General features: G+C 51.5%; 13 protein-coding genes across 13 annotated transcripts; 4 read left to right on the plus strand and 9 right to left on the minus strand.

Moving 5' to 3' along the window:
* Positions 1-1,025: 1,025 nt before the first annotated feature.
* VTN49DRAFT_181 (uncharacterized protein) lies at positions 1,026-4,288 on the minus strand (the record flags this gene model as incomplete). Its single annotated transcript, XM_069409465.1, has 5 exons — positions 1,026-1,873; positions 1,941-2,049; positions 2,103-2,226; positions 2,282-2,469; positions 2,540-4,288. The coding sequence occupies 5 exons, from the start codon at positions 4,286-4,288 to the stop codon at positions 1,026-1,028; spliced, it is 3,018 nt and encodes a 1,005-aa protein (XP_069271642.1).
* A 476-nt stretch (positions 4,289-4,764) lies between these two features.
* Positions 4,765-6,441, minus strand: VTN49DRAFT_182 (uncharacterized protein; the record flags this gene model as incomplete). Its single annotated transcript, XM_069409476.1, has 3 exons — positions 4,765-5,000; positions 5,057-5,482; positions 5,550-6,441. 3 exons carry the CDS (start codon positions 6,439-6,441, stop codon positions 4,765-4,767), a joined length of 1,554 nt encoding a protein of 517 aa, XP_069271643.1.
* Positions 6,442-6,765: 324 nt separating this feature from the next.
* VTN49DRAFT_183 (uncharacterized protein) lies at positions 6,766-8,108 on the plus strand (the record flags this gene model as incomplete). The annotated part of the gene is made up of 2 exons (XM_069409487.1): positions 6,766-6,831; positions 6,894-8,108. 2 exons carry the CDS (start codon positions 6,766-6,768, stop codon positions 8,106-8,108), a joined length of 1,281 nt encoding a protein of 426 aa, XP_069271644.1.
* Positions 8,109-9,100: 992 nt separating this feature from the next.
* VTN49DRAFT_184 (uncharacterized protein) lies at positions 9,101-10,909 on the plus strand (the record flags this gene model as incomplete). The annotated part of the gene is made up of 1 exon (XM_069409498.1): positions 9,101-10,909. One exon carries the CDS (start codon positions 9,101-9,103, stop codon positions 10,907-10,909), a length of 1,809 nt encoding a protein of 602 aa, XP_069271645.1.
* Positions 10,910-11,545: 636 nt separating this feature from the next.
* On the minus strand, positions 11,546-12,270 carry VTN49DRAFT_185 (uncharacterized protein; the record flags this gene model as incomplete). The annotated part of the gene is made up of 6 exons (XM_069409509.1): positions 11,546-11,585; positions 11,639-11,680; positions 11,759-11,779; positions 11,843-11,903; positions 12,010-12,074; positions 12,134-12,270. 6 exons carry the CDS (start codon positions 12,268-12,270, stop codon positions 11,546-11,548), a joined length of 366 nt encoding a protein of 121 aa, XP_069271646.1.
* Positions 12,271-13,161: 891 nt separating this feature from the next.
* On the minus strand, positions 13,162-14,169 carry VTN49DRAFT_186 (uncharacterized protein; the record flags this gene model as incomplete). Its single annotated transcript, XM_069409520.1, has 2 exons — positions 13,162-13,944; positions 14,011-14,169. The coding sequence occupies 2 exons, from the start codon at positions 14,167-14,169 to the stop codon at positions 13,162-13,164; spliced, it is 942 nt and encodes a 313-aa protein (XP_069271647.1).
* Positions 14,170-14,697: 528 nt separating this feature from the next.
* VTN49DRAFT_187 (uncharacterized protein) lies at positions 14,698-15,174 on the minus strand (the record flags this gene model as incomplete). Its single annotated transcript, XM_069409531.1, has 1 exon — positions 14,698-15,174. The coding sequence occupies one exon, from the start codon at positions 15,172-15,174 to the stop codon at positions 14,698-14,700; it is 477 nt and encodes a 158-aa protein (XP_069271648.1).
* A 479-nt stretch (positions 15,175-15,653) lies between these two features.
* Positions 15,654-16,075, minus strand: VTN49DRAFT_188 (uncharacterized protein; the record flags this gene model as incomplete). The annotated part of the gene is made up of 3 exons (XM_069409542.1): positions 15,654-15,702; positions 15,800-15,921; positions 16,028-16,075. The coding sequence occupies 3 exons, from the start codon at positions 16,073-16,075 to the stop codon at positions 15,654-15,656; spliced, it is 219 nt and encodes a 72-aa protein (XP_069271649.1).
* Positions 16,076-16,737: 662 nt separating this feature from the next.
* VTN49DRAFT_189 (uncharacterized protein) lies at positions 16,738-17,930 on the plus strand (the record flags this gene model as incomplete). Its single annotated transcript, XM_069409553.1, has 3 exons — positions 16,738-16,895; positions 16,964-17,531; positions 17,589-17,930. 3 exons carry the CDS (start codon positions 16,738-16,740, stop codon positions 17,928-17,930), a joined length of 1,068 nt encoding a protein of 355 aa, XP_069271650.1.
* Positions 17,931-18,176: 246 nt separating this feature from the next.
* VTN49DRAFT_190 (uncharacterized protein) lies at positions 18,177-18,846 on the minus strand (the record flags this gene model as incomplete). The annotated part of the gene is made up of 2 exons (XM_069409565.1): positions 18,177-18,768; positions 18,815-18,846. The coding sequence occupies 2 exons, from the start codon at positions 18,844-18,846 to the stop codon at positions 18,177-18,179; spliced, it is 624 nt and encodes a 207-aa protein (XP_069271651.1).
* A 259-nt stretch (positions 18,847-19,105) lies between these two features.
* Positions 19,106-20,632, plus strand: VTN49DRAFT_191 (mitochondrial 37S ribosomal protein mS29; the record flags this gene model as incomplete). The annotated part of the gene is made up of 2 exons (XM_069409576.1): positions 19,106-19,745; positions 19,797-20,632. The coding sequence occupies 2 exons, from the start codon at positions 19,106-19,108 to the stop codon at positions 20,630-20,632; spliced, it is 1,476 nt and encodes a 491-aa protein (XP_069271652.1).
* Positions 20,633-20,834: 202 nt separating this feature from the next.
* Positions 20,835-22,983, minus strand: VTN49DRAFT_192 (uncharacterized protein; the record flags this gene model as incomplete). The annotated part of the gene is made up of 5 exons (XM_069409587.1): positions 20,835-21,900; positions 21,950-22,048; positions 22,099-22,350; positions 22,398-22,509; positions 22,563-22,983. 5 exons carry the CDS (start codon positions 22,981-22,983, stop codon positions 20,835-20,837), a joined length of 1,950 nt encoding a protein of 649 aa, XP_069271653.1.
* Positions 22,984-25,965: 2,982 nt separating this feature from the next.
* Positions 25,966-26,622, minus strand: VTN49DRAFT_193 (uncharacterized protein; the record flags this gene model as incomplete). Its single annotated transcript, XM_069409598.1, has 1 exon — positions 25,966-26,622. One exon carries the CDS (start codon positions 26,620-26,622, stop codon positions 25,966-25,968), a length of 657 nt encoding a protein of 218 aa, XP_069271654.1.
* Positions 26,623-26,987: the final 365 nt, after the last annotated feature.

Below are 26,987 nucleotides of genomic sequence, written 5' to 3' on the forward strand. Positions count from 1 at the left end.
CTCCCTTCGGTACTCTGTAATTGCTGCCGGTGTGCAGCTGAGATCGAAATCTTAGAATCTTAAGGAAGTGATGATCAAGCACATCGCATCTGGCCCTCTGTTTGTCTCGTTGCCATTTGTCTCAAAATATCGTCCGTAGGATTGTGATGATTATTAGAACTAGGCCTAATGGAGACATTGAATGAATTGTCTCTGGCTGTGCTGACTAGTCAATATTATTGCCAAATATTGTTGAATTAACTACTCCGTAGGCACGCTGTCAATTTCGAATCCCGGATGAGGTAACTTCTACGTCGTACTCGGAGGGAAATAAAAGAGAGAAAGCCCAACACACAACTTCATTTTTAGCCTCATAGACTCTTGCGTGAGCCTCATGCTTACCTGACAGTTTTACTCGATTTTAAGACAAGTGTCCGGTATTTTATTAAGAAATAACGACCGACATAAACTCCGCCGAAGCTAGCCAACCACTTGTAGATGGATTTGATCTAGGGGATGCATGGCACGGGTAGCCTAGTAGCTTGTTCACTGGATTGATAATACCGCAGGGCTGACAGACCGACATTCCCAGACGACTCCATAATCGTCATCCATTTCCATGCATTTTTTTCCCCCTTTCCCAACAGACGTTGGCAAAACACTTCAACGGGAATACATGCCTGTTGTGAACGCCGCGAACGTTTAGTAAGCCGACTTTCCCAGGCAGGCTGAGTTGGTTGAGATTTCCACTTTGCTTGTCTGCGGCTCACCCGCCGAGATCCGATTTGAGAGCAATTATTAGTTGCGCCCAGAACACCGCAATTACATAATGTCCTCGTTGGAGTGAGTTGAGGTGTCGGACGTTGGGAACAAAGTTACTCACTGAATTGTTTCTAGTGTTGGGTTGTCAGCGCCGCTGATGAAGGTTGCTCTGGGCTCTAGCCCAGTCTGCCAACACAGGATCGATACTAGAGTCAATTGAAGAGGTAAACAGGCATTACATAACTAATATTAACTATTCTATGGAGAATATGTACAGTGTTCAATCATGATAGCTTTGGCCCGTTCACCAGCGAAGTTTTTTTGACCTCCTTGTCGGCATTACCGTTCATCGCAACCGAATGTTTCTCTTTGAAATCGACGCCTGAAATAAGGATCTCGCTGACAAATTCAAGACCCGCCACAAACACGCACAGCAAGCTCGCGATGAAGAAGTGGCTGATAGAAGTGCCAATCTCCAGCCAAGAGCCTTCGTCTCGCACCATGTAAAAGAAATTCAACGTCATAATATCGGAGAATGTCATCACAACCATGAACAGTGCACTGGGCGCCACCTCCAGACGACGGTTAAGGATGCCCAGGTTTGTGCTGATGATCGCAAATGGGACTAGTATTTTGAAGATCAAAAGCGCGGCTTGGCTGAATGGACTGAATACTGGAATCAGCCGGGTAACACTGTCCAGGGAGAAGGACGATATGGATGCGATATTTCCGGTACTGAAAAACGCTGACTGGAGCAAGTAGAAGAAGAATAGTGATACACGCGCGTCAGCGAGGGTGAGCGTGCGATATTTGCTCCCTTTATCATCCTCACTCGCTCTGCTAGCCGAAGATGCGCTGGTGGACGGGTCAGATGGATTGTCTTGCGCGACCTTGGGTTGACCATCGCTGGTGGACACCGTGCCCGAAGAGGGCTGATAGTGGACATACAACGCATGCTCAAGTCGCACCCAAGCGACTAACGTCATGCAGAAAACAAAGTAAAATAGGCCCTCGTAAGAAATGGTCAGAATCACAAATGTCGGCGAGAAAGTGAGGAACACCATCACCAGACGGTGGAGGTAGTAGCTGTTCGGGTACAATCGATGAACGAAGGGAAGCAGAAGTGACAATACTACATGGGAGACACATCAGCTCTGAGTGATTCCCATAAGAATACATATTTTGTCTGCAATACATACCTAAAATTGACCAACCAACAACTTGGTTGCCGAGGGGCAATCCCTCCTTGGCCTGCAACGATGTGATGCTGGATCGGGTCACAACAACTGCTAACAGAATTAAGCCCACCTGCCATACGGATCAGCATGCTGAGCAGTCAATTTCAGCAGAGATATCCATACTTGAACGCCCATGAGGGCTCGAGCACCCAGCGCACTGACAGGCCGCCCTGACCGCCGCGCAATAGTCTCCTCAAATACCAAATAGAGAAGGCCAGTCAAGAACATGAGCATTCCACCAAGAGTTCTGCTATGCTGTTAGAAATCCGGCGTGAATAACGATCATACTGGTGGAGACTGACATTGTGCCCTTGCTCTCGGTTTTGACCACTGGAAGCAGCGTGAATAGACTCATCAAAATACAGCCAACCATCCAAGCGGCTATCAGCAGGAGATGCTTCGAAATAAACGCACCCCCATGGACTAGGGGCCAAAATGCCGCAATGACAAAACACACGGTAAAAATTCTTCGCTCGAAGTACGCCTGAGACTTTGCTGATGTCAGAATTCGAGTTTCCTGGTGCTTTGCACATGAAAAAAAAAAATGCGTCTTCACTTACAAGTGCTTCCAATACTCCTAGAAATACAACCGTTTGCGCGGCAAGTGTCGCGTATTCCTTAGGCGATCGAACGTGTTGCAGGAGAACACGAATACCAGCCATGAGAGACTTTCTTTGAGCGAACACTTCCTCCCAGAAGAACACTGGAAAGAAGCCATAGATGTAATATCTCCATGACGAGCGCTGGTAGATGAATATCGAGAACAGGCCAACAAGAATCGATACAAAAACAGAGGTACTGACAAAAGTCCTCTCCACTTTGGACTGCCCATTGAGAACATGGAGATCGATCACAGTAGACAATGCATAGGCAATCCAACCGAGGTATCCCGCCGTCACGATAGTTCGCAGGAACAGCCAGTCGTACGTCTGGAGATACCGCAAGCCTTCCAATGCGCGAGAAAACAACCTATTCGCTGCGTCGATGGATTCCTCAAATTTGCCTTGAGAGATCAGTTCTTCGATCTCAGAGATTCGGTGGTCCAAATCTCTCTCCTCGCCGCTCAATGGCGGATAGCTCTTGAACCGCAGTTGGTTCTTGCGCTTTAGTTCTTCTTTGACTTTATACATTTCCAGTACCTCCCGCGTATTGGCCAGCACGGCAAGGGCTTTATCATGGAGACTTGCATCGATGTATTCCAACGGCAGCTGACCCACAGAGTTGACTGGGAAATCAAGGCCGGCGAGGTAAGCCATCAAGGCGGCAACGTCCGCTTGAGCAACATCATGCCGCCGAATATGATCCAGCCCCCAGTCGGCAGAGAACCCATCCTCATGGCCCGTTGGTTTCCCGTCTTCGACGGGCTTGGGAGGCGCTACGCCCGATCCCCAAACTACCAAAGGCGTACGTGTATTGTCTGGGTGTCCATCACCATGACTACCCCAGTCACTCATACCATGATCAGCGGTGAACACATATGCAGTCTTTCCATCTCCATAAAAATCCTCAATGAGTTCCGTGATCTCTTGAACGCCCCGGTCAACAATCTTGATGTTATGCAAGTATTCTTTCGAGTAGGGACGGTATGCGTGACCGGTAGTATCCAACCCAAGCAAATGGAGGAAGAAAATGATTTTATCTTCACGCAACTGGGCATCCAGCTCTGGGTCCTCTCGCGCTTTTGCGAATAGCTCCTTGACCTTGTCAAACACCCATGTATCCAAGTGGGTAGCATCGGATGTGAAATCTTCAGCTTCTTCACTGTACGTTTCTGCGTGAATGCGACCCGGCACTGATCCCTCCTTGAACATTGGCAAGATGTCGGGACTGCCCCAGCTCCACGTGTGGCGACTGCGATTGAAGACGCTGTCAAAATTCACCGGATTCAGCTTCCACCCAGTCGTAACCGCCGATACGTCCTCATATAGACCGGCAATGAGAGCGACATGGCCGGGCCGTGATTCGGTTGGCACTCGAGTGTGGGAGACACCGAAGGTACCGTGTTCGAGGACGCGGGACCGGATAAACGGGGCTAAGTATATCGGGTCGCTGCCTTCTGATGCCGACTCTCCATTCGGGGGCGACGGGTCTGGGAAAGCTTGGAAAGCCTTGTCGGCGCGAAGACCATCTCCGACGAACAGGACGATTCTTTTCGCTGGCGCTTCTGACCCGGGCTGTCGATCCACTCCAAACGATCGCATTCCCGAAACGATTGGGCTGACAAAATAGATGTCAAAGATCGAATAAACGTACATCAGATGAAAAACCAGCGCCAGGGTCAAGAACCCGACGCGGCCAACGCGCGCCATGGTGACCGGTTGTCAGGGACTGCAGCGAGAAATAAATGAGCGAGGGCCACAGTCCTAGCGGCAAGAGAGCCAATGGACAGAGATGGGTCAAAAGAGGGAATGATAAAACAGAAAACGAGCAATCATCAACACATTGTTCTCGACTGGCCTTACTCAATGACTGCTGCTCCAACATCCGCCGTCAGGTTGGCCTAACAAATCAGGCCCCGAATTGGATGTCCAGTGCGCCATTCTGGACGATGATTGGACATTACGGGTGATTTAGACACACCGCCTACTGTTTCAGAATTAGTCTCCAGGGAACCTGAGACGGCGGTAATTTATCTGACAAGGGTATCTCCAATTCACAACCTAAGCTCCTCAAAAAGTCCATCGCGTGGCCCAAAGCTATGTACACTGACTGATTACAGTATAGAACATCAAAACCAACATCAACGTCGCTCCAGACATTTAATATGTCTTCCAAAAATACCCAACTATTCGTCCGGTTCTATCCGTCTCTTCGTCAACGTGTCCATGACTCGTGTGTAGAACTTAGATGCGTTTTGACGCGAAAATGTAATCTCAACAGTGAGGTACTCTGGCAAAAGTTCGACCAGATCGCGATCACGGTTGGGGTCTAGCAAGGGCATGTAATGGAACTCGGCATTGTCGTAAGTGCCCCCCGACTTGCCATCGCCGTCGTGAGAGATGGCAAGTTTGAAATGGAGCGCTGAACAATGTTGGTCAGCAAGCTAAGCTTCGCGGGAAGATTGAGAGACAACTTACTTCCGTTAGTGCCAGTCTGAATGCAGTCGTACAAATCATCCGATTCGCGCTTTTTGACATTTCGAATGATCAACCCTGTCAAGTCGCTATAGAGATCCTCTTTGAGCTGAGCAATCTGGACAGCTTCCGCATTGCTGGCTGCGGCGTTCCGGTTTGCAGCGCTCTTGGTGGTGCTGCCTGGGACCTTATATTGCACGCTTTCACTGCTTGCCGTGGCATTCCGTGCAGCAGCCAGCTTAGACTGCAGAGCTTTGATTTCGGTTTGTGCCGCTGACAGTTGAGAAGCCAGGTCATCGACCTGAGATTGTAGGCTATTCACCTCATCATCGCGCTCTTGTAATTGTTTTTGGAGACTCCGCGACTTCTGAGCCAGAGCAGTTTGGGCAGCAAGCTCTTTCTTCAGCGAGCTGACGAGTTCGTTTGACGCTAAATAGCATAATTGTTAGGGTCACAATACAAAACTAGTTATAATTCTGCGGCTCGTAGCACTCACCTGCAGTTGTGGCTTCGCATTGCTTCCGCAGCTTCTCAAAATTTGCATTTGCCTCGACTATTCCAATTTCGCGCAAATTTCGGAATTTTGACTCCAATGCTTCGTATTTCTTGGTCATTTCACCCAGTTTCCGCCGCAGCTCTGGTTCCGCTGTTGTCTTCTCGCTCTCCAAAATGTCCTTGCGCTTGCGCGTCGTATCCGTAACTGATCGCTGTATTTGCTGTCCATTCACTTTTGTCTTGTGCAAAGTCGAAGAACGCCTCTTGATCAATGTACTTTCGTCTGCAGATGAACCTGTTCCCTCGTCTGGTTCGTCATCATTCTCATCATCTTGCGCAGGGGCATCATTCTCGGCCAATTCATGCTGTTTGTCGATGCCATTCCTGACAGGTGCCTCGTCTGACTCTCGCGATTCCACTTGCCGTGTTGGCGTATATTCGAATTCGTCATCAGCGATCACTGGCTTAGCAGTTGCTTTTCGGGGCCGCCCCCTTTTCTTCGGGAGCCCAGTAGTGGACGAACGTGGCTCTACATTGCCAGCTGTTGGGCCATTAAGGTCTTGCTGATCCAATACTTCATCCTCCTCTTCTATAGCCAGCATTGGCCGTGACTCCGATTCCGTGTACACCCGTTGTCTACCTCGGCTAGTCTTGGTTGACCCCTCGTCCTTGCTAGAACCCGCGGACATAGGCCGAGAACGCGACGATGATTGCGACCGCTCTCCTGTTTTCTGCTGAGCGGACCTAGGTCTTCCCCTGTGCTTTTTTGCGGGACGTTCTTCAGCCGTTTGCTCATTCGACGCGACAGTAGGCGCTTGAAGCTCCATCACGTCCTCATCGTCGGAGTCGACAAACCCAGAAATCATTTTGGCATCAGCCTTGCGTTTCGACATTATGTATACCGAATCAACTGAATATACACCGTAATGTGCTGTTCTGAAATAACCAATGCGATGCTGGAGATCCTTTGAACCTTTGACGCGCGGTACTTCGCCAAAGGCCAGACACCAAGGACGGGCATCTCGAAACGCGTAACTTCACCGCCTTCTCTTTGTAGCAAGAAACTGTGGCTTGCCTAGTCAAGCCACATCCATCTGGACCGACGCCACAATCTTCGGCAGTCCGTCAGCATCCGAGGATCTTCGTTGGCCTCATTTAACAACTGAACGAAGCTATTAACTCGAGTACATAGAGCACGCCAACTTTCATCTCACATCATGTCATCAGGCGGCGTTCGAAGATGGCAGCAGTTTCTGCAGGAACTGGTCATGATTGCTGGCACAGTACGTCGACGCGGATCAACTCTCACATGCTGACACTCGACAAGTCACTAACGCGCATATAGTCCATGTCAGCATACTTTCTAATACGCTACCTGCTCTCGCGCATCGATCTGGACCCCGATAGCCAGAAGAAGGAAGAACAAAGACGAAAGTCTGCCGCTATCCTGAGACGGCTTGATGCTGAAGACTCCGACGATGGTTCGCCAACAAGAAATGGGTCGCGTCGGCGGTCAAAGCAGAGACGACAGGACCTTGTTTTAAATCAATACGAGCAAGCAATTGCGATGGATGTGGTGGCACCGAACGACATTCCAGTGTCATTCGAAGACATCGGCGGATTGGACGATGTCATCGAGGAACTGAAGGAATCGGTCATCTATCCGTTGACCATGCCTCATCTCTACTCGTCGACATCTTCGTTATTATCTGCGCCATCCGGAGTATTGCTTTATGGACCTCCTGGGTGCGGAAAGACAATGCTGGCGAAAGCTGTGGCCCATGAAAGCGGGGCGTGCTTCATCAACCTACACATCTCTACCCTTACCGAGAAATGGTATGGGGATTCGAACAAGCTGGTGAATGCTGTTTTCACTTTGGCGAGAAAGCTGCAGCCGGCGATTGTCTTCATTGACGAGATTGATGCCGTTCTCGGCACCCGAAGAAGCGGGGAACATGAAGCCAGCGGAATGGTTAAAGCTGAGTTTATGACACATTGGGATGGGTTGACGTCGGCAAATGCTCGCGGCGAGCCGCAACGTGTCGTCGTGCTGGGCGCGACGAATCGAATTCATGACATCGATGAGGCTATTCTAAGAAGGATGCCGAAGAAATTCGCTGTTCCCCTTCCTCCCGCCCCTCAACGATTACGTATCCTGGCATTGATTCTCAAGGACACCAAGATAGACCGAGACAACTTCGATGTTGATTATTTGGTCGAAGCCATGGCCGGCATGTCCGGAAGCGACATCAAGGAAGCATGTCGCGACGCTGCTATGATCCCCGTTCGGGAACTCATCCGGGAAAAGAAAGCCAAAGGTGTACAGATTACGTCTGTTGATCCCCGCGAAGTGCGCGGGCTCCGCACAGATGATTTCTTTCAACGCGCTGGAGGCGTCAAGACCATTCCCAGGCCGCGCCCTTCACAACAGTCTATGAACAAGAATGCACAAAAGGACGACGAGAAGGAGTGGAGCACAGATTCGGAGAGCGTGGACGGACAGCAACAGTTTCAGCCTGCTCTGTCCAGTCCGCATGGTGCTGTTGAGTCGCCGGAATAGTAAGACATGGCCGGGGTCAACGAAGGCGTTGTGGCGCAAGTGTTGATCTGTCACCATGTCGTCGCCTTTCCTTGCTAATGTAATGTACGAGGGATGTATACACCATGGTCCATTTTGCATCCGATCAAATCTGCCGGACTCTTCGTTCCTAATGGCCCGTTTTCTTGGGTATCCAACGCGCTGTATTCGTAGTTAACAAGTATAAATACCTATCCACAGAACAGCACCGTATCGATTTGACGATTTCATTGACCTAATCTTATTGATCCAAGGAGTATCTGAAGTGCTGATAAGAAGCGAAGATTCAAATCCGCAATGTCAAGCAAGAATTCACGTGTCTTATCCGTCTTGGCGCCGCGTGGCCCCCATTGGTCCACTCAGGGCGCAGATGTACCTGGTACTCCACAACGTTTGACAAGTTTGGCAGAACTGCAAGTACCTGATACTTGGCCCTGTGGCTAATCGAGCAACGCAATCCGCACCTTGCATTATGCGCCAGATTATCTATCTATTAAACGTCGCCAATCTCTAACTAGTCTGCACCCAAAGACACCTTCCCAAACGTTATCTTTTGCTTTTCACAGCAATTCGCAAAATTCCGGCAGCGGTGTCTTCTGCTGCCAAATTGTCACTGTTTCGAAAACTTAATCCCATCGTGGCTCCGATTGCACCGATTCTCCCCCGATCCGTCGGCTTTCCTCGCAACCCCCCTCATTGCGATCTCACCGATACTATCTCCGCCGACACCCCCTTATTGTGCTGGTCCCTTACCCGTGATTCTGGCACTTCGTGGGAGGAGCGAGGAATGTATCGCGTGATTTTAGCGTAAACGCATCCGGCCTGACCTTCGCGGAAGGGGGAAAGCGGATGTCCGGTGGTATTTTGGATGATTGCGGATACCCCTACAACGGTCCCCTTCGGCCGATCCAGGACGAACAACACTGGGCTCCTCCGGTGGGCGCGGAGCATCGACTCCCTCCAATTTGCCAGGGATGAGTCCTAGTACCAACGATCTTCTGGAGCCTGTCGATCCAGCCACGTCGAGCACCACGAGTCTTCGATCGACAAGCTCGGTACGACCGCGCGCGCGGCGATTGGTATCGTTTGTCAGCGATGATGAGGAGGATTTGGGAGGCCAAGGGAACGGCTCTCATGCGGCCCCGGCCTTTGCTGGGGTAACTCCGCCCCTCTCGAGAGACCGGACGCCGTCGCCTTTTGCGTCGCGAAATGGCTCGCCACAGGTTTCCAAGGACCCACGGAATCGGACGGACACCGGTTATCGAGATAGTCTACGTCCCACGGAGAGAATGGAATTCATGCGGGACAATGCGATACGAAATACGTCCGACTTTCTCAACACGTCATGGTCTTCGATCCAGAGTTTCGCATCCTCGGTTTTCGGGACTGAAAATCCCTGGGGGAATACCCATGGTCCTGCGTCCAAGAGTAGAAGAAAGCCTTCTCGCACAGATATACCGATCAGAGCCCCCAGACGCACTGATTCACCGTCTTGGGGACCATCAACGCCCTCAGCTCCAAAACCTGGCTCCGGGACGAAGGAAGAGAGACAGGCCTTGGTTCAAGCGAAGAAGCGGGAGGTCCTTCTCCTCGCCGACGGCGACTCTGTGTCAAACCTCAAGGGACGACACAAACGGAGGGATTCATCGGATAGGACAGATGAAATTGCAGACCCCGACAAAGATGAGGACGCGTTAGTCTACGTGCATCGTGTCCAGCCAACCGATACAATGACTGGAGTGACTATTAAATATGGCTGTAATCCCGCCGTATTTAGAAAAGCCAATGGATTTTGGCCGAACGACAGCATACAGATGAGGAAAACGGTGCTACTGCCTGCCGACGCATGTACGGTGAAAGGGCGGCGAATAGAGTCGGAAAATGGTCCGGATTTGCTGGGAGACGATGCTACCGCAAATACCAATGGAGACCACATCCCACCGACAGAAGCCCGATCGCAGGAGGATTCGGGCTCGAAGGAGGATGGCGACCGGATATGGAAGCATGAGGCGTGGGTTCAAATCGATGGGTTCCCGGAGCCGGTCGAGATTGGCCGTGTTCCGCGAAGAACGTTGGGATTCTTTTCGCGAGCACGGCGAAAGTCAGTGTCATACACGGACGCAGAACCGTCCGATAGTACACGACCCTCGACAGACACGCAACGCCTATCGTCAGAGCCGTCGACGCATCCTCGTTCGCTGCCGCAATCAGCGACCGCATCACCCTCGCGGGCTGCAGACTCTCGCCGGGGCCACCGGCGAACAGGAAGCAACATCCGACTCGAAGGGCCGGGCGGCGTTGGCACTCTTGGACGGAACGCCACTACTCCGGGGCCGGCCACGGACAGTCTCAGCAAGTTCTTCTCACAACACCTGTCAACCCTCACCGCTCCACAAGTGCCATCGAACCTCCGCAAGACATCATTTGACTCCACATCCACAGCGATGTCGGGGACATCGACAAACGGCCTGGAGAACGTGGGCGGGGCAATCGAAAGCTGGATGCGCAAAATGGCCAGCCGAGCCAAGTCCGGCCTGAGCGAGCTCCAACAAGGAACTGCCAGCTTCGCGTCACAGAGACAACAAGGAGACCTAATCGAACTGGACGACAGCTTCGAGCCCAACACGTCCTCTCCTCGTCGCCCCGCACGGCACGACCATCGAGGAGGGCCGGTCGATCATTCTCGTCTCTCAACCCGCGCACAACAACATTCGGGGTACTCCTCACCCTCGACGAGCAGGGCTCGCCAGGGGAGAACTTCACCGCGTCCCAAAGACGATTGATCCTGCGATTCTTTCGTTTCTGGTCGATATGTTTTTTGATATCCCATCTAGCTTTGGCCTCTTCTTCCTCTTGTGAGTCTCTCTTTCTGAATACCATACGTTACCACCGTTCGTGTATTTTTTTTTTTTCTTCTTTTTCTTCGTCGCAGCGTGGCTTGCTCTTTCTTTTTTGGACTACGTTTGGGTTAGGTCAGATGTTTGGCACGGAGCTGTTTGTCTGTATCACTCATACCATAGAAGTTACCTTTCTTTCAGGCTCGTTACAGACAATGCATACAACGCTATCTCTAATCGTCAATGAGATAATTTCAAAAAGGCGGTCCCTGGACCGGTAGATTCCGTTATCCCTACGACATTGCAAGCTGACATTGAATCACATGTTCATTTCTTGAACAAATTTGATTCCCCATGCATCCTACCATATGCACTCAATAAATTTCAGCCCGTCCAGCCGTCAGTCCTCAGCGGGCGGAGCGAACACTCAATGAAAGAAGCCCCAGACTTTTCCTCCCAAGTTCGATTCCCATTACCCAGGCGTGTCAGTAGAAATCATTGGCCCTGGATTTGATTGGCTGTGGTTGCGCCGACACAGAATATGGGAGAAGTACCATCCTCTCAAATCATTCCTTTACAGCATCATGCGGACTTGTCGTTGATCCTGATCAACTCGACCTCACTTTGAACTGATTAGTACGGATGGACAAGGAACGAACGCAGGGAAAGACGTACAAGACCAAATCACTGTTCGGCGGAATAACGCCGGGAAAGCCACTGAGGATTTCCGAGTCAGCCAACGATCCATTCCTCTAGAGCGAATGTACGCGGGAATATCTCATAGGTATAACATACCGGGCGCCATAGCCGTAGGACCTACAAACAGACACCATTGTCAACATCCAGCCGCTCGAATCATGCAAACGAGGAGAAACTTACGAGTCAATGGTCAAGATGGCCTTCTCGCCGAGAGTCATGGAGAGAACGCCCTCATCCCAACCTACAGCCCCGAAATTAGCAATCTGTCGACGGTGGATGGAAAAAAATCGATCGACGAAGCGCGATATCCAGAAATCGAGTTTTATCGGAAAATTCGTGAAACGGACCTTTGATCACCTGCCCGACGCCAATCTTCACCTGCAACGGACCCCGAGAACGCGAGGAATCGAATCTAGATTTGACAGTCAGCAGTTTACTCTCGAGCAGAAAAAGCAAGAAAACTTGACGCACTCCGTTCCCTTCTCATAATCGCCCGAATTCGACGGATCCCGCAACCAACCGGTGTAATTGATGAAGACCTTGTCACCCTGGGAGGGCTTGTCGACGCCATTGCCCTCGCTCAGAACGGTCTTTGTCCAGCCGGTCATGGTGAAGCACTAGTGGTTGTATTTCTTGGTCTTGAACTTTTGTAACTTAAAAGTAATTTCAGAATTGTATTCGAAGGCGGGGAGGAGGGGTGAATCCAGAAGTTATATAAAAGTCGGATAGACCTCAATTGATGCCCTGAACTGTGGGGAACCTCAAAGAACGCAATCCATCAATGAAATCAACCCCCCACGGTTCAAGATGGTTCGGTTTCTAATTAGACTGAACGCCGGTTCAATTACCCGCTGAAAAGCCTCCCGAGAAGAGGGATTGGATGAATTCCTACAGATTGGTTGTTGCTGGTGGAACTGGCGCCATCGATTGAAGCACGCCAACCCCGCTATTCAGCGAGTGAAATCAGTGGAATCGATAGAGGGGTAAAAAAGCCACGGGTTGATCATACGAAGTATCTTGGGGGAATGGATCTAATTGCAACCAGGTTTGCCGACTTGATGCAGAACTACTTGATGCACTCCAATCGGCGTAGAAGTGATTGGTTAACGGCGAATGGGCCGCTAACATGGGCACCAGCCATCTGATAATGGGGCGGGTCCGGGGCATGCTAATTACAGCACGAGCCATCGAAAGCCATGGACAGATCGGATCAAAAGCTCCAAGGCCGTGAACACTACCGAAATGTTTTCAAACGCAGTAGCCGCGGAAACTCATGGCGGTCATGCCGCTCGAACACATATGCCGTCTATTGGGGTTATCGATGTCATTGATCAGGTAGTCATTCAAACAAGAGCCTCAGTCTGTCGTCAGTTTCTCGCAGCTCGCAGCTTGCATCCGACTAATGCATCTGGGACGGGCACAGCCACAGCGGCCACGAGCTATCAGTAGTCTAACCAGTAGGATCTGACCATGTCGGAACAGCTGACCAGACTAACAGCTTATCCCTGCCGTGCCAGCCACGTCTGCTTTAATTCCTCCACCGGGACAGAACGGATCACCGTCGACGGAAAGCGTTGGTCGACGGCCGCCTCTCCCGCCGACTCGGACAGGCTCAAGTAGTGCACCGTGGTGATGCCGACCTGATCCAGGAACCCAAACACATCTCGGTACCCAAAGCCCACCTGCGCGACGCCGTGGCTGTCATCAGACAGGCAGAATCGGCCACCCAAGGCCAGGAACTCCTTGCAAATCTCGGCCTTAGGGTAGGGCTCGGCCATGCCCTTCCGCAGCGCAGCGGAGTTCAGCTCCAGCATCCCGCCGTACTCGGCGATGAACCTGAGGTTGCGGAGGATCCGCTCCCATACGCTGGCGTATTGCGTGAATGTGGCATCGGGATTATCACTCTTGAGCCGGATCAGGTCGAAATGGCCCACCACCGGCGGCCGCACGCTCTTCAGCATCGCTAACTGGGCATCAAAGTAATCTTCAAAGAGCCGCTCGTCAGTCCCACCGGCCACATCCCGGGCTTGCCGGTACATGGCCGTATCGTAGTCGATGGGGATGGTATGCACGTGGTGGACCGATCCCACGAACATCTCAAACGGGAGTCTTTGGAGAGACCGCTCAATCAAACCCAGACTCTCCGGCCGGATCCAGTCGATCTCGAAGCCAATGATCAGCTGGATTTGAGATGCATATTTCTCGCGGAGCCGCTGCGCTTCGCGGAAGAAGTTGACTTCGTTGTCAAGCATCCATTGCTCGGTCACTTGGAGTTCGGTTTTCTGGAGTCTGGTCAGTCGGGCCCAGCCTCATTCTAGAGTAGACTAGTATATTTGGAATTGGCCTACTTCTTCGGGGTAAAAGTCAATTTCATCGCGTGGCATATGCTCGGTCAAGCAAAAGACTCGCATGCCTTGGGCAATGGCTTTTTGCACCACTTCCTCCAGCGAGTCCTTTGCATGGCCGGGACAGAATTGCCCGGAGTGGCTATGGTGGGAGAACGGCATCGTTGACTACTATGATTAGCGATCCGATCTAAAAACATGGTATTCTTGTTCCAGACGATTGACGGGGAGTAGATTCGGATCAAGCGGGCTAAATGCCGTGCGAGAATTGACTCACCTGAAAGTGAGAACTCCGAATGTCCAAATATCTCAGCGACAAGCCTCCTGCGTGACACTATCAAAAATTACAGATACGTCTCTATTCCTGTACGATAGGCATATTGGATGGAGTCGAAGAAAAGGATGAAGCCGCAAGCTCGGCAAAGAATCAGAGCGCATCCTGTTCCGGACCCGCCTGCTTTCCACATCGATTGATAGGACTCTATCGCAGTAGACAGCTAGTACAGTATTTGGCCATTATACAGACGGCATCTAGGCACGCCAGGCGATACATTTGCCTCGATCGCATTGATGCCCAGGGTTGTAATGTTGAGCGGCGTGGATCCCACTTCTCATGCCTGTACCGTCGCACAATGGCGAAGTGTTGATCGCTCAACAAGAATCCCATCCAGATGGACAGGACTCTCGCGATTATCCCGCAGCGAGCACCGTAGCCACCACATACTCTCCATCATGCGAAATCGACAGCTTTCCTATCCGATTGTCTAACCCCCGGTAGACAACCTCCGGCCTGCTACTCACACGCCCTTCCTCCCCGTCCGTCCTCACGCATACATCCTTCCATCCGATCGACGCGGCACCCCCCGGCGCAGCTTTTCGCGCAGCTTCTTTGGCCGCGAACCGTCCGGCTAGCCACCGCGCCATGTCTGTTGTCACCGCGATCGGAGACTGTTCTCCATGCTTCTGAAGGCCAAATCGACGCCGAAAATCCTCCTGTTCCTGCTCGCAGAGAATCCGGCGCACGAAACGGTGAAGATTCTGTTGTTGCGCACTGCTACTGGTGCTGCTGGTGGTCTTCGCTGGACGAGTGATTAGCCGGAGAATGCGTGGTAGGTGGACGATGTCGGTCCCGATATTGAGGGGATACGGGAAGGGAAGCGGCTTCATTGATCGTCCCTGGTGTTCTGCAATGGCCAATTCATAGCTATTCCCTGGGCCACGGGCTCGGTTGCAGCCGATCTCGTAGATGCTGTTGAGGAGCTGATTCTACACTTGCTGGACGACCATTGTCAATGACACCTGAGCCAATCAGATTGTAGTGTTCGATTTGCTGCAGTTTCCTTCAAGGGCTTCATTTTCATCAATTGTACGATTGAGTCGGCATTTCAACGGCCTAATACAATTCTACGGGATTAAATGTCCCATTACTGATTCATCTCATGTTGTACAGCGACAATTCTATGATGCCGTCTAGATGTACACCGCAATCAGCGATCGAGGACACAGTACAGCAATCGAACACCAAGTGCCATCACAGCGTTCGAAAGTCCTGCATGCCCGTCCGACACTCTACCGAGTTCCACAGGTAAAGAAAGCCCAATTCTACACCATCTAAATGCATGCATCATATCATGGTGTGGCCGGGTTTAATGTTTGGCCTTTTTCTCTTCCGCCTCAACGTTCTTCAGGAACTCCCTAGTGACACCGTTAGCACCTGCCACCCAACCAATTATGAATCACATCAACGGGCTCTATATATGTCATCGTAGGGGGAAAGAATTGGAAAACGTACTGGATGAATTGTTCCTCATCTTTCGACGACGCGTTGATCGGAGGTGTCTGCTGCTTCTTGTCGCCGCCACGAAGAGCGAGCCAAGAGCCACCAAAGAGAGCACCGAGGGTGGCCATGGAGAGCTATCAAGGAAAAGACCAGAGTCAGCTCAAGCAAATCCATGAGCGCGAGGAACAAGATTGAGGCACGGCTCTCGGCGGAATCGACTGCCAATTGCGGAACACATACCACGTGAGCGCCAACCTTGCGGCCGGCAACGTTGTAGTAGACAACCATCTTGCAAGAACGCGGATTGCAGTGTGGGATGATCGCGACGGTGGTGCAATTGACGAGGGATGAACGTTGGTGCTTGATCGTGGTCGCAATCGCAATTCCGATCCGGCGGTGGTCTTGGCAAGCCTCTGAATGAAGTCACGTGACTATAATCACGTGGAAAGTTGTCAGATTACATAATTTTAGATGGGTTCGTGTGTGGCTTTTCCCGATTTGTTCCGATCTGGGGAAGTGAGGTCATCGGGACCCTGAACACCGAAGACCTGGAGAAAGCTCCCTTGCGCCGAACGGAACCGCTCCTCATAGCATGATCGTCTATGTAGCATGACCACGGGCCGTGTCTGATGATTGTCGCCATAGCTGTGGACTGTCATCGAGCCCGACTGGTAAAGAATCTCCGAACACAGTTGCAGTATCCAATACATCGGGAATTGAACAAGGACGGCCTCAGGTATTAAACCGCCGCAGCCTCGGATACTGCAGGGCCCCGGCATGCAACGATGTAATTACGCGCTTCTCCTCATGTAACTTAAGTCTTGGTTCGTTACTCCTTGCGGGGAGAAATAGCTCATCTCCATTTCATCATCTACTCTTACTTCTTTGCTTTTTCCTTGTCGCATAACTGCTGTCCTTTCAAAAGTATTACACAACTGCAGCTCGGAGCCATGTTCTGGAGTCAACAGAAGGACGAAAGGATCTCCCGCATCAGCGAAGGAGCGTCGGACTCGCTCCAAAAACAGGCGTCTCGCAAGCCTCTACCCCCCAGCTTGCAACAGCTCGTGGATCGAGATGATGACTTCTATGATGAGCTCTATTCCTCATAGTATGTACTCCTATGTACTGCCCCGCACATGGAGAGTCAGTTGCATGCTCATCACGAGTCCCTGACAGCTCGGTAAATACAACAGAAACACCAGTTCGATACGCCGGCTATGCGAGTCGGGTTCGCTCCTTATGGTTGTCGTACCATCGATATATTGCATACGCGTCGGAGATTGGCGAGGCGCACCGCCCGGTGGCCCCCGCATGGCTCGTGCGCAGCGCGTACACCGTGTCCTGGGCCTACGTCCTGGGCGATGTGGCCCATGAGGGGTACAAAGCGTTTCTGCGGAATCGGCGTGCCGTGATTCCTCCCGGCGAGGCCTACAAGGATGCCCGAGATCTCGAACCGGCCCACGTCCTCAAGGGCATGGCGACGGCGAACATTGGCGGCTCGTTGACTGGGGAGGAGAACCAACAGGAACAGCAGACGGATGTCGACGACCCACTGATTCCGTGGGCGACCAAGCGGATTCCATTGAACGATGATTATCGCATGGTGATGGCTCAGCGAGCAGCGTTCCACAGCATCGCCACGATGGGACTTCCAGCCTTGACGATCCATACGGTGGTGCGATACTCGGGACGCGCATTGAGGGACGCCAGGAGCAGCCTGGTGCGCAGATGGGTTCCGATCGGCGTAAGTATCAGCCCATCCATTGTTGATAAGAATGGCAGTGCTAAAACGTGACTAAAGCTTGGCCTGGGCGTGGTGCCGTTCTTGCCATACCTCTTCGACAAACCTGTCGAAGAAGCGATGGACTGGGCCTTTGGGACCTTTTGTCGAGCGATTGGTGGGCCGGACGCCGTGACGCCATCTCCTTCAGCCTCTGAGACGCGGAAGACTCGATCAACGCCGCTCAGTTCGTTGATGAAGCTGCATGCTGGAGAAAAGCACCGCGAACAAGAACAAGCATCCTTTGACGGAGAAGCCCCTTCTTTTGAGGAGTACATCGAGGCGAAACGACGTGCACGGGAGCAGCGGAAACAGCAAAAAGGGAGCTGGTTTGGGTTTGGGACGAAGGACAAGGAGGAGTAGAAAAAAAAANAAAAAAAAAAAAAAAAAAAAAAGAACCTGCTCTTTGATCGTACTGTACATGCAATTTCAAGGCTCGCATTTTCCGCTCATACCTTCATAGCAAAGAAGATCACAGAAACATGGCCCGATAAGAGAAGGGCATCAATTATTATGCACACACAATATCAAACCAACCCCAAGCCGGACGCCGAAACCCAAAAACACTTTTTTGTATCGATCCGATCAGCCATCGACAAAAGACAGAAATCAAGCACCCATCTTCCTCGCTCTTCGCAAATTCGCGCGCATTTTCCGCTCGTTCCGCTTGATTCTCTCCTTGCGCTCTTTTCTTCGGAGCGACCGGATATTCTCGCCCTCGGCCTCCTTCTGCAGATCCTTTTGGGACACTTCGACCAACCAGTCGTTCTCTGCTTCCTTGTTCTTGCCCTTGTAGCCCCAGCGGGGGACCCATTCGCCCTTGGCCTCGTCGTAGACCATCTTCTTGCGCCGTTCCTTGTCTGCCAGCGCCGCACCAGGTTTCTTGCTGTACTTTCCAATGCCCTTCTTCTTGGCAAACAGCTCCCATTTCGTTGGTGGTTTCGGTGTTGGGAGAGGCTTAAAGCGCGGCAGCTTAGTCGTCGGAGGGGGGAGGGTAAGCAGGACACCTTCCGTCGGTGACGACGTGACGGGGCAGGTGGTGAGCAATTGGTTGATTAGCATTTGCGTGCCATCTCGCGCTGTTGCTTGCAATGTTTCGTCCATGCATTCGCGGTTAGGAATCACCAAAGGATTCGGGTCATGAACGACCAGATGGCCAAGGTCGAATGTGTATGGCGTTGGTTTTTCCACCGTGATCGGTCTGCATGGTCAGCGATGCGTCCGACAATGGATAAATGACAACTCACGGTTTCTCCTTTTTTTCGCCTTGATCTGCCATGTCTACTCAATATTTCTGTGTATTGCTTGATGAAAAAAATGTCTGTGTATCCTCAGCTTTATCGATCTGCTACTGATTATTTTTTTTTTTTCGACATGATCAAATCAAACAGAACAAACATCTATCACGCTTTACCCTTTTTGGTCATCTTAGGTTCAGGAATTTCAACTCTTCGCCGAAGTAGAGCAGAGCACCCTCTGAGCCCAGCGCGAACTCGGTCCATCTCCTGCTGGGCGGGCCAATTGATTCCCGGCTGACGATGGTGTCGCGATTTTGCTGGAGCTGCCTTTCGGGGCTCCGGCAGACGCCCCGAGTGGCTCTTCTGCCACGCGTTCAACCAACAACGGCCGCTGCTTCATCATTCCACACCTCAGCAGCCCGATATGCGAACCCGCCGAAGAAAAAGGCAAATGTCATGGACACGGGCCCGAAATACCGCCAGTCCAAGTCCGCGCGCATGAAGAAGAAGACGGTGGTCGATCGAGGCAAGCCACCGGCCCCGGGTGAGCGTAAAGCGGCGCGGAAACGGATCGTGCTCAGCAATGCCAATGCGCTCGAGGTTCCGGGCATGCAGGAGCTGTCGGAGGCGACAATGGCCGATGCACGGCTGACGGGATCGGTGGTCAGCCTGTCTTCTACCTTGATTGACAACCTGCGAGCGGTTCAGGCGTTCAAGCCGACACAAGGCTGGTCGATTTTCCGTCGGCCCTCGACGGTGCTTCGAAGGGAAACGATTGAGCTGGGCCAATTGATCAATCGGATCACGGAAGGGCCTGAGAAGGGCACGTCGGCTAAGAAGATAATTACTGGAGTGCGGGGATCTGGGAAGAGCGTCCACCTCCTGCAGGCCATGGCAATGGCCTTTTTGAAGAATTGGGTTGTTTTCACTGTTCCAGAGGGTAATTTCACGCGATTTATACGCTACTGAAGCCTCGCTGACTTTGTCATAGCCCAGGATCTCGTCATTGCCCACACCCAATATGCGCCGCTGCCGGATACAAACCCGACGCTGTATGTTCAGAACCAGGCCACATCCGCATTGTTGTTGCGCACAGCTCTTGCCAACAAATCTGTGCTGGAGAACCTTAAGGTTTCTCTGGAGCACAAGGGCCTGCCCGTGCAGTCCGGCATGAATCTTGAGCAGTTGGCCCGACTGGGCGTCCAGGATCCGTCCATCTCCTGGCCGGTTTTCCAGGCCCTGTGGAAGGAACTCACCACGGTCGAGGGCCGGCCACCGATCCTGGTCACCGTGGACGGCCTCGCACACTGGATGAAAGACTCCAACTACCGCAGCGCGGATTTCAAACCAATCCACGCCTTTGATCTCGTGTTCGTACGGCACTTCATCTCTCTCCTCCAACCCGGACGGACAAGTCCCGCGCTGCCCAACGGCGGCTTGCTCCTGTACGCGACATCCGGCTCCAACAGCCCGTCCGTGTACAGCTTCCAGATCGGCCTCTCGCAGCTCGAGGCCCGGAAGAAGGGCGTCAATCCGTCCTCCCCCGAGTACCCGCAACCCAACCCGTATGTGAAAACCGACTCTCGTGTTCTCGACGTCTTCGCGCCGGCCAAGCCGACGAATCCTAAGGAAGGAGCGCTGGAGCTGGACACCCTGGGCGGTCTGAGCCGGCACGAGGCCCGCGGATACATGGAGTACTTTGCTCGCAGCGGCCTGCTCCCGGAGAGAGTTACTGACGAATGGGTGAGTGAGAAGTGGACGCTGGCGGGCGGTGGCATCATTGGCGAGATGGAGAGACTGGGTCGGAGAGTACGGGCCATGGTGTAGATTACCTCTTTTCTGTACATGTATGACTACCTATTTGCTTGGAATTGTTCGCATATTGGTGTCGATGAATTTATTTCCATGAATAATTGATAACTATCACATAGACACACAAAACGCTGGCTATAAACTATGTCCCGAAAAACCATAACGCCAATGGGATTGTCAATGCATTTTTCATGCCCCCGAAAACAAATAACTTAAATCACCACGAAAAATGCTCTGCATGCAACCAGACATCAACAACCCTCGTTTTCTCCTTCTCTCCGTCTGTCGACGACGACGACGACGACAACACTTTCAACTGCTCCTCTGCCACCGCGTCGCGAACATCGTTAATCATCGACGTCGGCCCACAAACAATCACGCCAAGCGAAGAAGAGTTCGCCGTGGCGGCGCGCGTCGAAGCAATGATCTCGCGGAGATTCGGACGGCCGCTGACGAACGTCCTCGGGGAGGAAAAGGGTGTTGCAGTGGCTGGATTCACGTGTACAATGGACGGAGATTCTGAAGAGGGAGAGGAAGTGTCCGGGGCAGTCGATGATGTGGCTGGGAGAGGTTGCTTGGCGTCGACGTCGTCGTCGGCGATGTCTGGCTTTGACGATGATGGTGATGTGACATAGATGGAGACGTCGAGGTTGCATTTGTTGTATGTTCCTTGGTGCTCGCGGATGTGCTCCGCGTACCAGTCTGCGGTCTCCTTCGTCCTTGTTGCGTAGACGGCTTGGATACAAGGGGATCGTGACTGTTCGTTGCTGGTGTCGGCAGATATGCGTGCAAACCGCCGAGCAGTGTCCTCAATGACACCGAGCGAGAATCCCGCGCCGGACCCGCCGGCAATGACGAGGATATGGTCCGTTTTTGCGAGGGAGGCTGAGTCAACGCCTCCGTAGGGACCCTCGACAAGCACGCGCACGGCCATTGATTGTTCCTGTTTTCTCAATGCGAGACGTGCGAGATGCCTTGTGATGCCGGTGCGCGGCTTGATGTAGAATGTCATCTCGTTGGGATGGCCGCAGATCTCCGTCTGATGGGCCGCGGAGGAAATGGTGAAGGGGTGTGCGGTGATCATGTGCGCGTCGAGTGTCAGAAACCGCAGGAATACGTGCTGCCCCGGTGTCCAGGACATTGTGGACGGGATGCGGACACTAAGATAGCCGCAAGGAAGCAGCGAAATGTGTGCAGTGTGCAGGCCATTGAAGAGGTATGTTTTACCCCATGAGTAGAACAGGCTTGCGAAGTAGAGGGAGCCGGCAACAATGAAGTAGTCCCTAAGTCCCTGATTAGTCTTGCATTTTTACCTATGCCAAGGCAACATACCAAGCTGTCAGGCGGAAGTCACAGTGGAAGAAGAGGAAGAGTATGAACATGACGGACACGAAGATGTGTGTGAACTTGAAGAACTCATAGAACCGATTCCTGCGTCATTAGCATCGCCTTGAGGAGACGGCTCATCAGGGGCTGTGTACCTGATCCACGGGTATGACATGATGGTCAGGTATCCCTGGCATACCAGAGCAGCGACGCCGGTCCACCAGAAAACCGACATCCTCCATTCCACCTCCATGATGCCCTCGCGGATATTCACGACAATAAACGGGAAGGTGTGGATCAAGGCGAGGACAAACATGGCGTAGCTCGTCCATTGGTGGAATATCTGGAGCTTCTCGTAGGGCACTCCAGTCAAAGCTGAGATGAGGTTTGCCTTGGACGCGAGGGCCCTTGAACGACATTAGACACGGTCGATGTACAGAAAGGGGAAACTAACAGCACAAAAGGCAACAGACCCAATGCCAACCATCCCGCCCGAGTCGCGATCGGCGGGCTGTGGCCAAAGTCTATGTTATCCCAATAGTATGGCTTAGGGCCGAGGGTAATTGCTTTGAGATGGTCAGTAATATATCAATCGCCTGGACGGAAGTGTCGTACTGACCAAAGAAGAAGATGATCCCGACGCCGATGAGCAAAGGCACCCCCAACCCGTAGCTGAGGGACCCTCCCAACCACCACGGCGCGCTTTTATACGCAACATACCTGCCTGCGGCACGGATCCGTTGTACAAGGCGATTACCTCGCATGTCAGGACCATAGCGAGCAAGAAGGTACAGAATCGCAAAGACTCCGACCGTTGCGCACACAAAGTACACGACCGCCCGGCCATACACAAGGTCCGCTTTGTACCAATTGCGCCAGAGATACTGCTTGTATGCGCATTGATCGGGCGTCATATCGCAGCTCGTCTCGCGCGACGAGTGCAGCGTAACCGGTTGATCAAGCCATCGGATTACGACCCCAGGAGCGGAGTACATCTCCTCCATTTCCGCCGCGCCATGGCGCTTTATGAGGCTCGCCATCTTCCCGAGAATGATGCAGTGCTCTCTCTGAGAGGAAACGGGAGTAATGCCGCGAGAGAATCTTGTAAACTGCCCCCATGTTGGAAGACAATGCCTTCAGAGGCCACTCCTTTATAATTATCAACACTCGCTGATACCGCTAACCGCCGTGCAAGCAATCTTCCGACACTCTCTAGACTCGAGAGAACTGGATTGGTGAGGAACTGATGGCCAGTGGTTGAAGTGGAGCCGTTGAGAGCGGAATTGAGCAGATTATTCCACCTGTCATTAGCTCGCTTGAACTTTGCCGTGTGGGCAGACCATGGCTGCTGTTCCGCATGGCCAACGGCAAGCGAGGAAATTTTCCTGGTGGCTGATCGATCCCGGGACTCTGTTAGGGTAGAGAACATGGGCTCATCGATGCATGGTCTCTTTTGCGAGGGCCCTTGTGATCGACGCGATCGCTTCCGCACTAGGAAGACGTCGATCATGTGGCTCACAAGCCCTAAGAAAATACTTATTTCCTCATCTCGTATCTTCTTTGGCCGGTGTCCGAGTCCATGCGGAATATCGCGAATGCAAAGGGTCCAGATCGATTGGCGTCGACGGGAACACTCGATCGTGCCGCTGGTCTTAGTGTGACATCATTCCACGTGTTTTCGGACACTTGCGTTGATTGAGCCATGCGATATCTGCGTCGATCGTAACGGTTGCGATTGACCAGTTCATTGATTTCATGCAGCGCACTAGCAATGGATCAGGAATAGTATATACTTACTAGTATATCGGTCCGGACCTTGTCTGTATTGACATGATGAGGGGGCCGTCTTGGCTGGGCGCTTTTGAACTCATGGCCAATTCTCTGGGTTTTCTGTCTGTCAATGGGTGGTATCAGGAAAGTGACAAAATCATCCGAAGAAAAATAGAAACGAGTAAACACCAGGCTGTTCAGCTCGATTGTCGCCTCACAGCCACAGAGAGAACTGACAAACACCTAGCCTCACTATGAATCATCAAGTGGGTTGTCTAAGCAGTACGAATGATTTTCGGCGGAAAGCTCAAATTCATTACGAGTACATCCGAAGTTACGACCGGCAACCGCAAAGCTTATACCACTAGAATGTACTGGTGGGCACCCCAAAGTCCTTTGAATATTGATGTCGGTTTTTTGGAACCTTGTCACGCCAAATCAGACGATCAACCCCAGTTCTAGTAGTTCAGCAGCTTGCAGATGCCATCTTCACTTTTGCTCTAAATAACCAGTCTTGATGCAAATTAGGCTATTTATGCAACTGAAGCTAGTGCCAGAGTTCTACGAGACTCACCACATATTGAAAGAAAAAAAGGTAATCCAAATCACCAAAGTCTTGGAAAACAGAAGACGTTGAATGTCTATTGCTCTGGAGGAAAATACTCTGAACTGACAACCAAGCAGTTGGCAAGTCGTCCGACGTACATGAAAGGCGAGCATTGCCAGCATTCCCAAGAAGTTCAGCAAGAATAAGAGGAAAAGAACGTCAAATGACGTTATGCAGGTCTAGCGGTAGAGTCATGATGTCGATCCAGTTCCCCAGATTCTCGACGAAATCGATGGGGCCACGGTCCATTCGATATATTATTAGATGTGCGGCCACTAACTGATTAGTCCTCGACCTGTCCGATTAATTGGCCAAATGGACCACTAACGCCAACCTAGGTTTAGCTCTTGTTGAACCCTGGATGACAAAGGCCTTCCCCGCGATATCACGCCAATTAAAGGAAGCTGCCCGCATCACGCCTGTGCATGTGCAGCAGGTACCTTGACAGCACGGCGGCTGTTCCGAAAGCTGCCTCCAAGTATATGGGCGAATGCACTATACTTCTCCGCATTTCCGAATAACTGCCCGAGCAAGTCATAAACGGCAGGGTGCCATTGTGTTGGACAACATCCTGGACACATGGCTACTACATCGCATGATGCGAATGATCGGATGGTCTACCCGTGAACAGAAAATACTTTGCCTTTGAGAATCAGAAACTAAAAGTTTATGGTGGGAACATTTGGCTCTCTTCCCAGCATAGGGCCCACGTATCAAGAATGTAAACTGCTGAGTCAACCCCACGTCTGAGGAGCAAGTGTTCCATCAGTTCACGCGCCGACTTCCTTTCCTCCGGAGCTAGGTGAGCATTTTTTGGGCAAAATTCAAAGATGTTGATCTAGCTTTTCCCTTGAGGACGAGACCGTGTCAACTAAGCTTCCGGATGAAATCAATTCAGTATGGCAGAACTTTGACCGTTACAAGCAGTGACATGTTCCAGAGACCAGAATGAAGGTATTTGTCAGCCTTTTTCCTGCGTTGAATGAACGCTCCCGAAGAATGCTTTGGCATTCTCGTAGAATTTACTATTGTCGCTTGTAATAACTTTGGGTCAGTTGAACATTGACAGAGATTTTGTTTCTGCAATCGATTCCTTGGGCGGATGCCAGGTAGAGCAATCATTTCAGCAAGACGTTCACCGTCGTCGTACTCACTTTGCATTGTAAGTAATGATCGTCAAATCGTGCACCTGCTGGACTAGGCGCTATTAGTTCATTACTTCCAAGGATTTCAATTTTTCTACAACTTGGGCACAGAATCATCGGTATTACGGTCAAGCCAGAAATTGATGTCATCAGGACACAATGTGGCAGTAAACATTGCAGAAGAAGCACGAGATTACCATCGTTCTTGTTCAATCATTGTTTGGTCGCCAGGATAAATGCAATACCACTCACACACGAGACATAACTGGCATATTCGTCGTTGCGTGGATGAATGCAGTACCATGATGCCGCTCTACTGCAGTGGGCAGTACTTGTAGATAAATACAGTAACCCAAAAAACAATTGAACCTTTGCAAAGTGCTCTAGGTATCACCAGCCTCCTTCTCCCTACCCGGTAGCAGCAAGTGATACGTGGAAGACAAACATGACGAGGTGTTTTGACGTACAATTTGCAGCCGGAACTGCAGGAAGAAATCATCTCAAGTCGATCTGATCCGTACTGCCGGTCTGCCATGTTCGCCACGATCCAACCAAAACAAATTGCCAGTGCGACCCGTGTTTCCCAATGGAGGCACCGGCTTTGGAAATCGAAAGTTTTTGTGATAGCGAAGCCCAAACTGAGGCAGATTAGTAACACCAAATGGAACGAGTCTAATCTTTCCGCCGAGGTAATAGTCATGCCCAATTTCAACGCCTTCGATGGCGATGTTTTCGACAAGAAGGTAAGACGACTTTCTCTTATTAGGCCTATGCCAGTTTCCCGTAGGCAATTCAACGGCTGTATCACTGTGCGTGTATGTTAGACGAATGCTTGGCTTATCGTCGAGGGACTGCTTCTCTCCCTGCGGCTCGCCAGACTCAGACAAGGAAACGCGATGCAGAAGCTCCAGGGTCACTTCCACGTAAAGTTGGAACCGGGTAGACACATTGACAGTTTCGATTTGCAGCTCGACCGTCGTTTTGCAATCTTGAAGATTGTCCTTGACGACTGAGTCGACGTAAACCCATCCCAATCTGACCGCTCGAAGGTACTCTTCCTTGTTACTGCGTTTGCGTTTCTTGTCCTTGGGTTGCACCGATTTGGCCTCGTCAGCTTGTACCAAGTTGCTCTTGTCTACTCGCTCGGATGATGCCATGTTGACTATCGCAGCAATGCGCTATGCTGCACTGTGTAATCTGCTGCCAATCTTGAGTGATTCCTGATGTGCAGCATGGGGAGATGAATTTGTTTCTCTTATATAGTATTTTGACAAGAGTCAACATGAGAATGACTGTGCAGTAATGTGAGTCAATCACCAAATGAATGAGGTGAATTGCGGAACACTCTCTGTTGAGCGTGCGAGTTCTGCGGCCGGGGAGCAGGACTGCAAGCATGAGTTTCCAGAGCATGTTTCATATGCAATCTTGATTGTATCGATTCGCACAACGAATACCAAAGAAAATTATATATAAAAAAAAATTCAAATATTATAGATGCTGAACACAAAGCAGCGTTATATTT

Source organism: Thermomyces lanuginosus, assembly GCF_041956635.1.
Source record: "Thermomyces lanuginosus strain ATCC 200065 unplaced genomic scaffold VTN49scaffold_12, whole genome shotgun sequence".
NCBI classification, from domain to species: Eukaryota; Fungi; Ascomycota; class Eurotiomycetes; order Eurotiales; family Trichocomaceae; genus Thermomyces; species Thermomyces lanuginosus.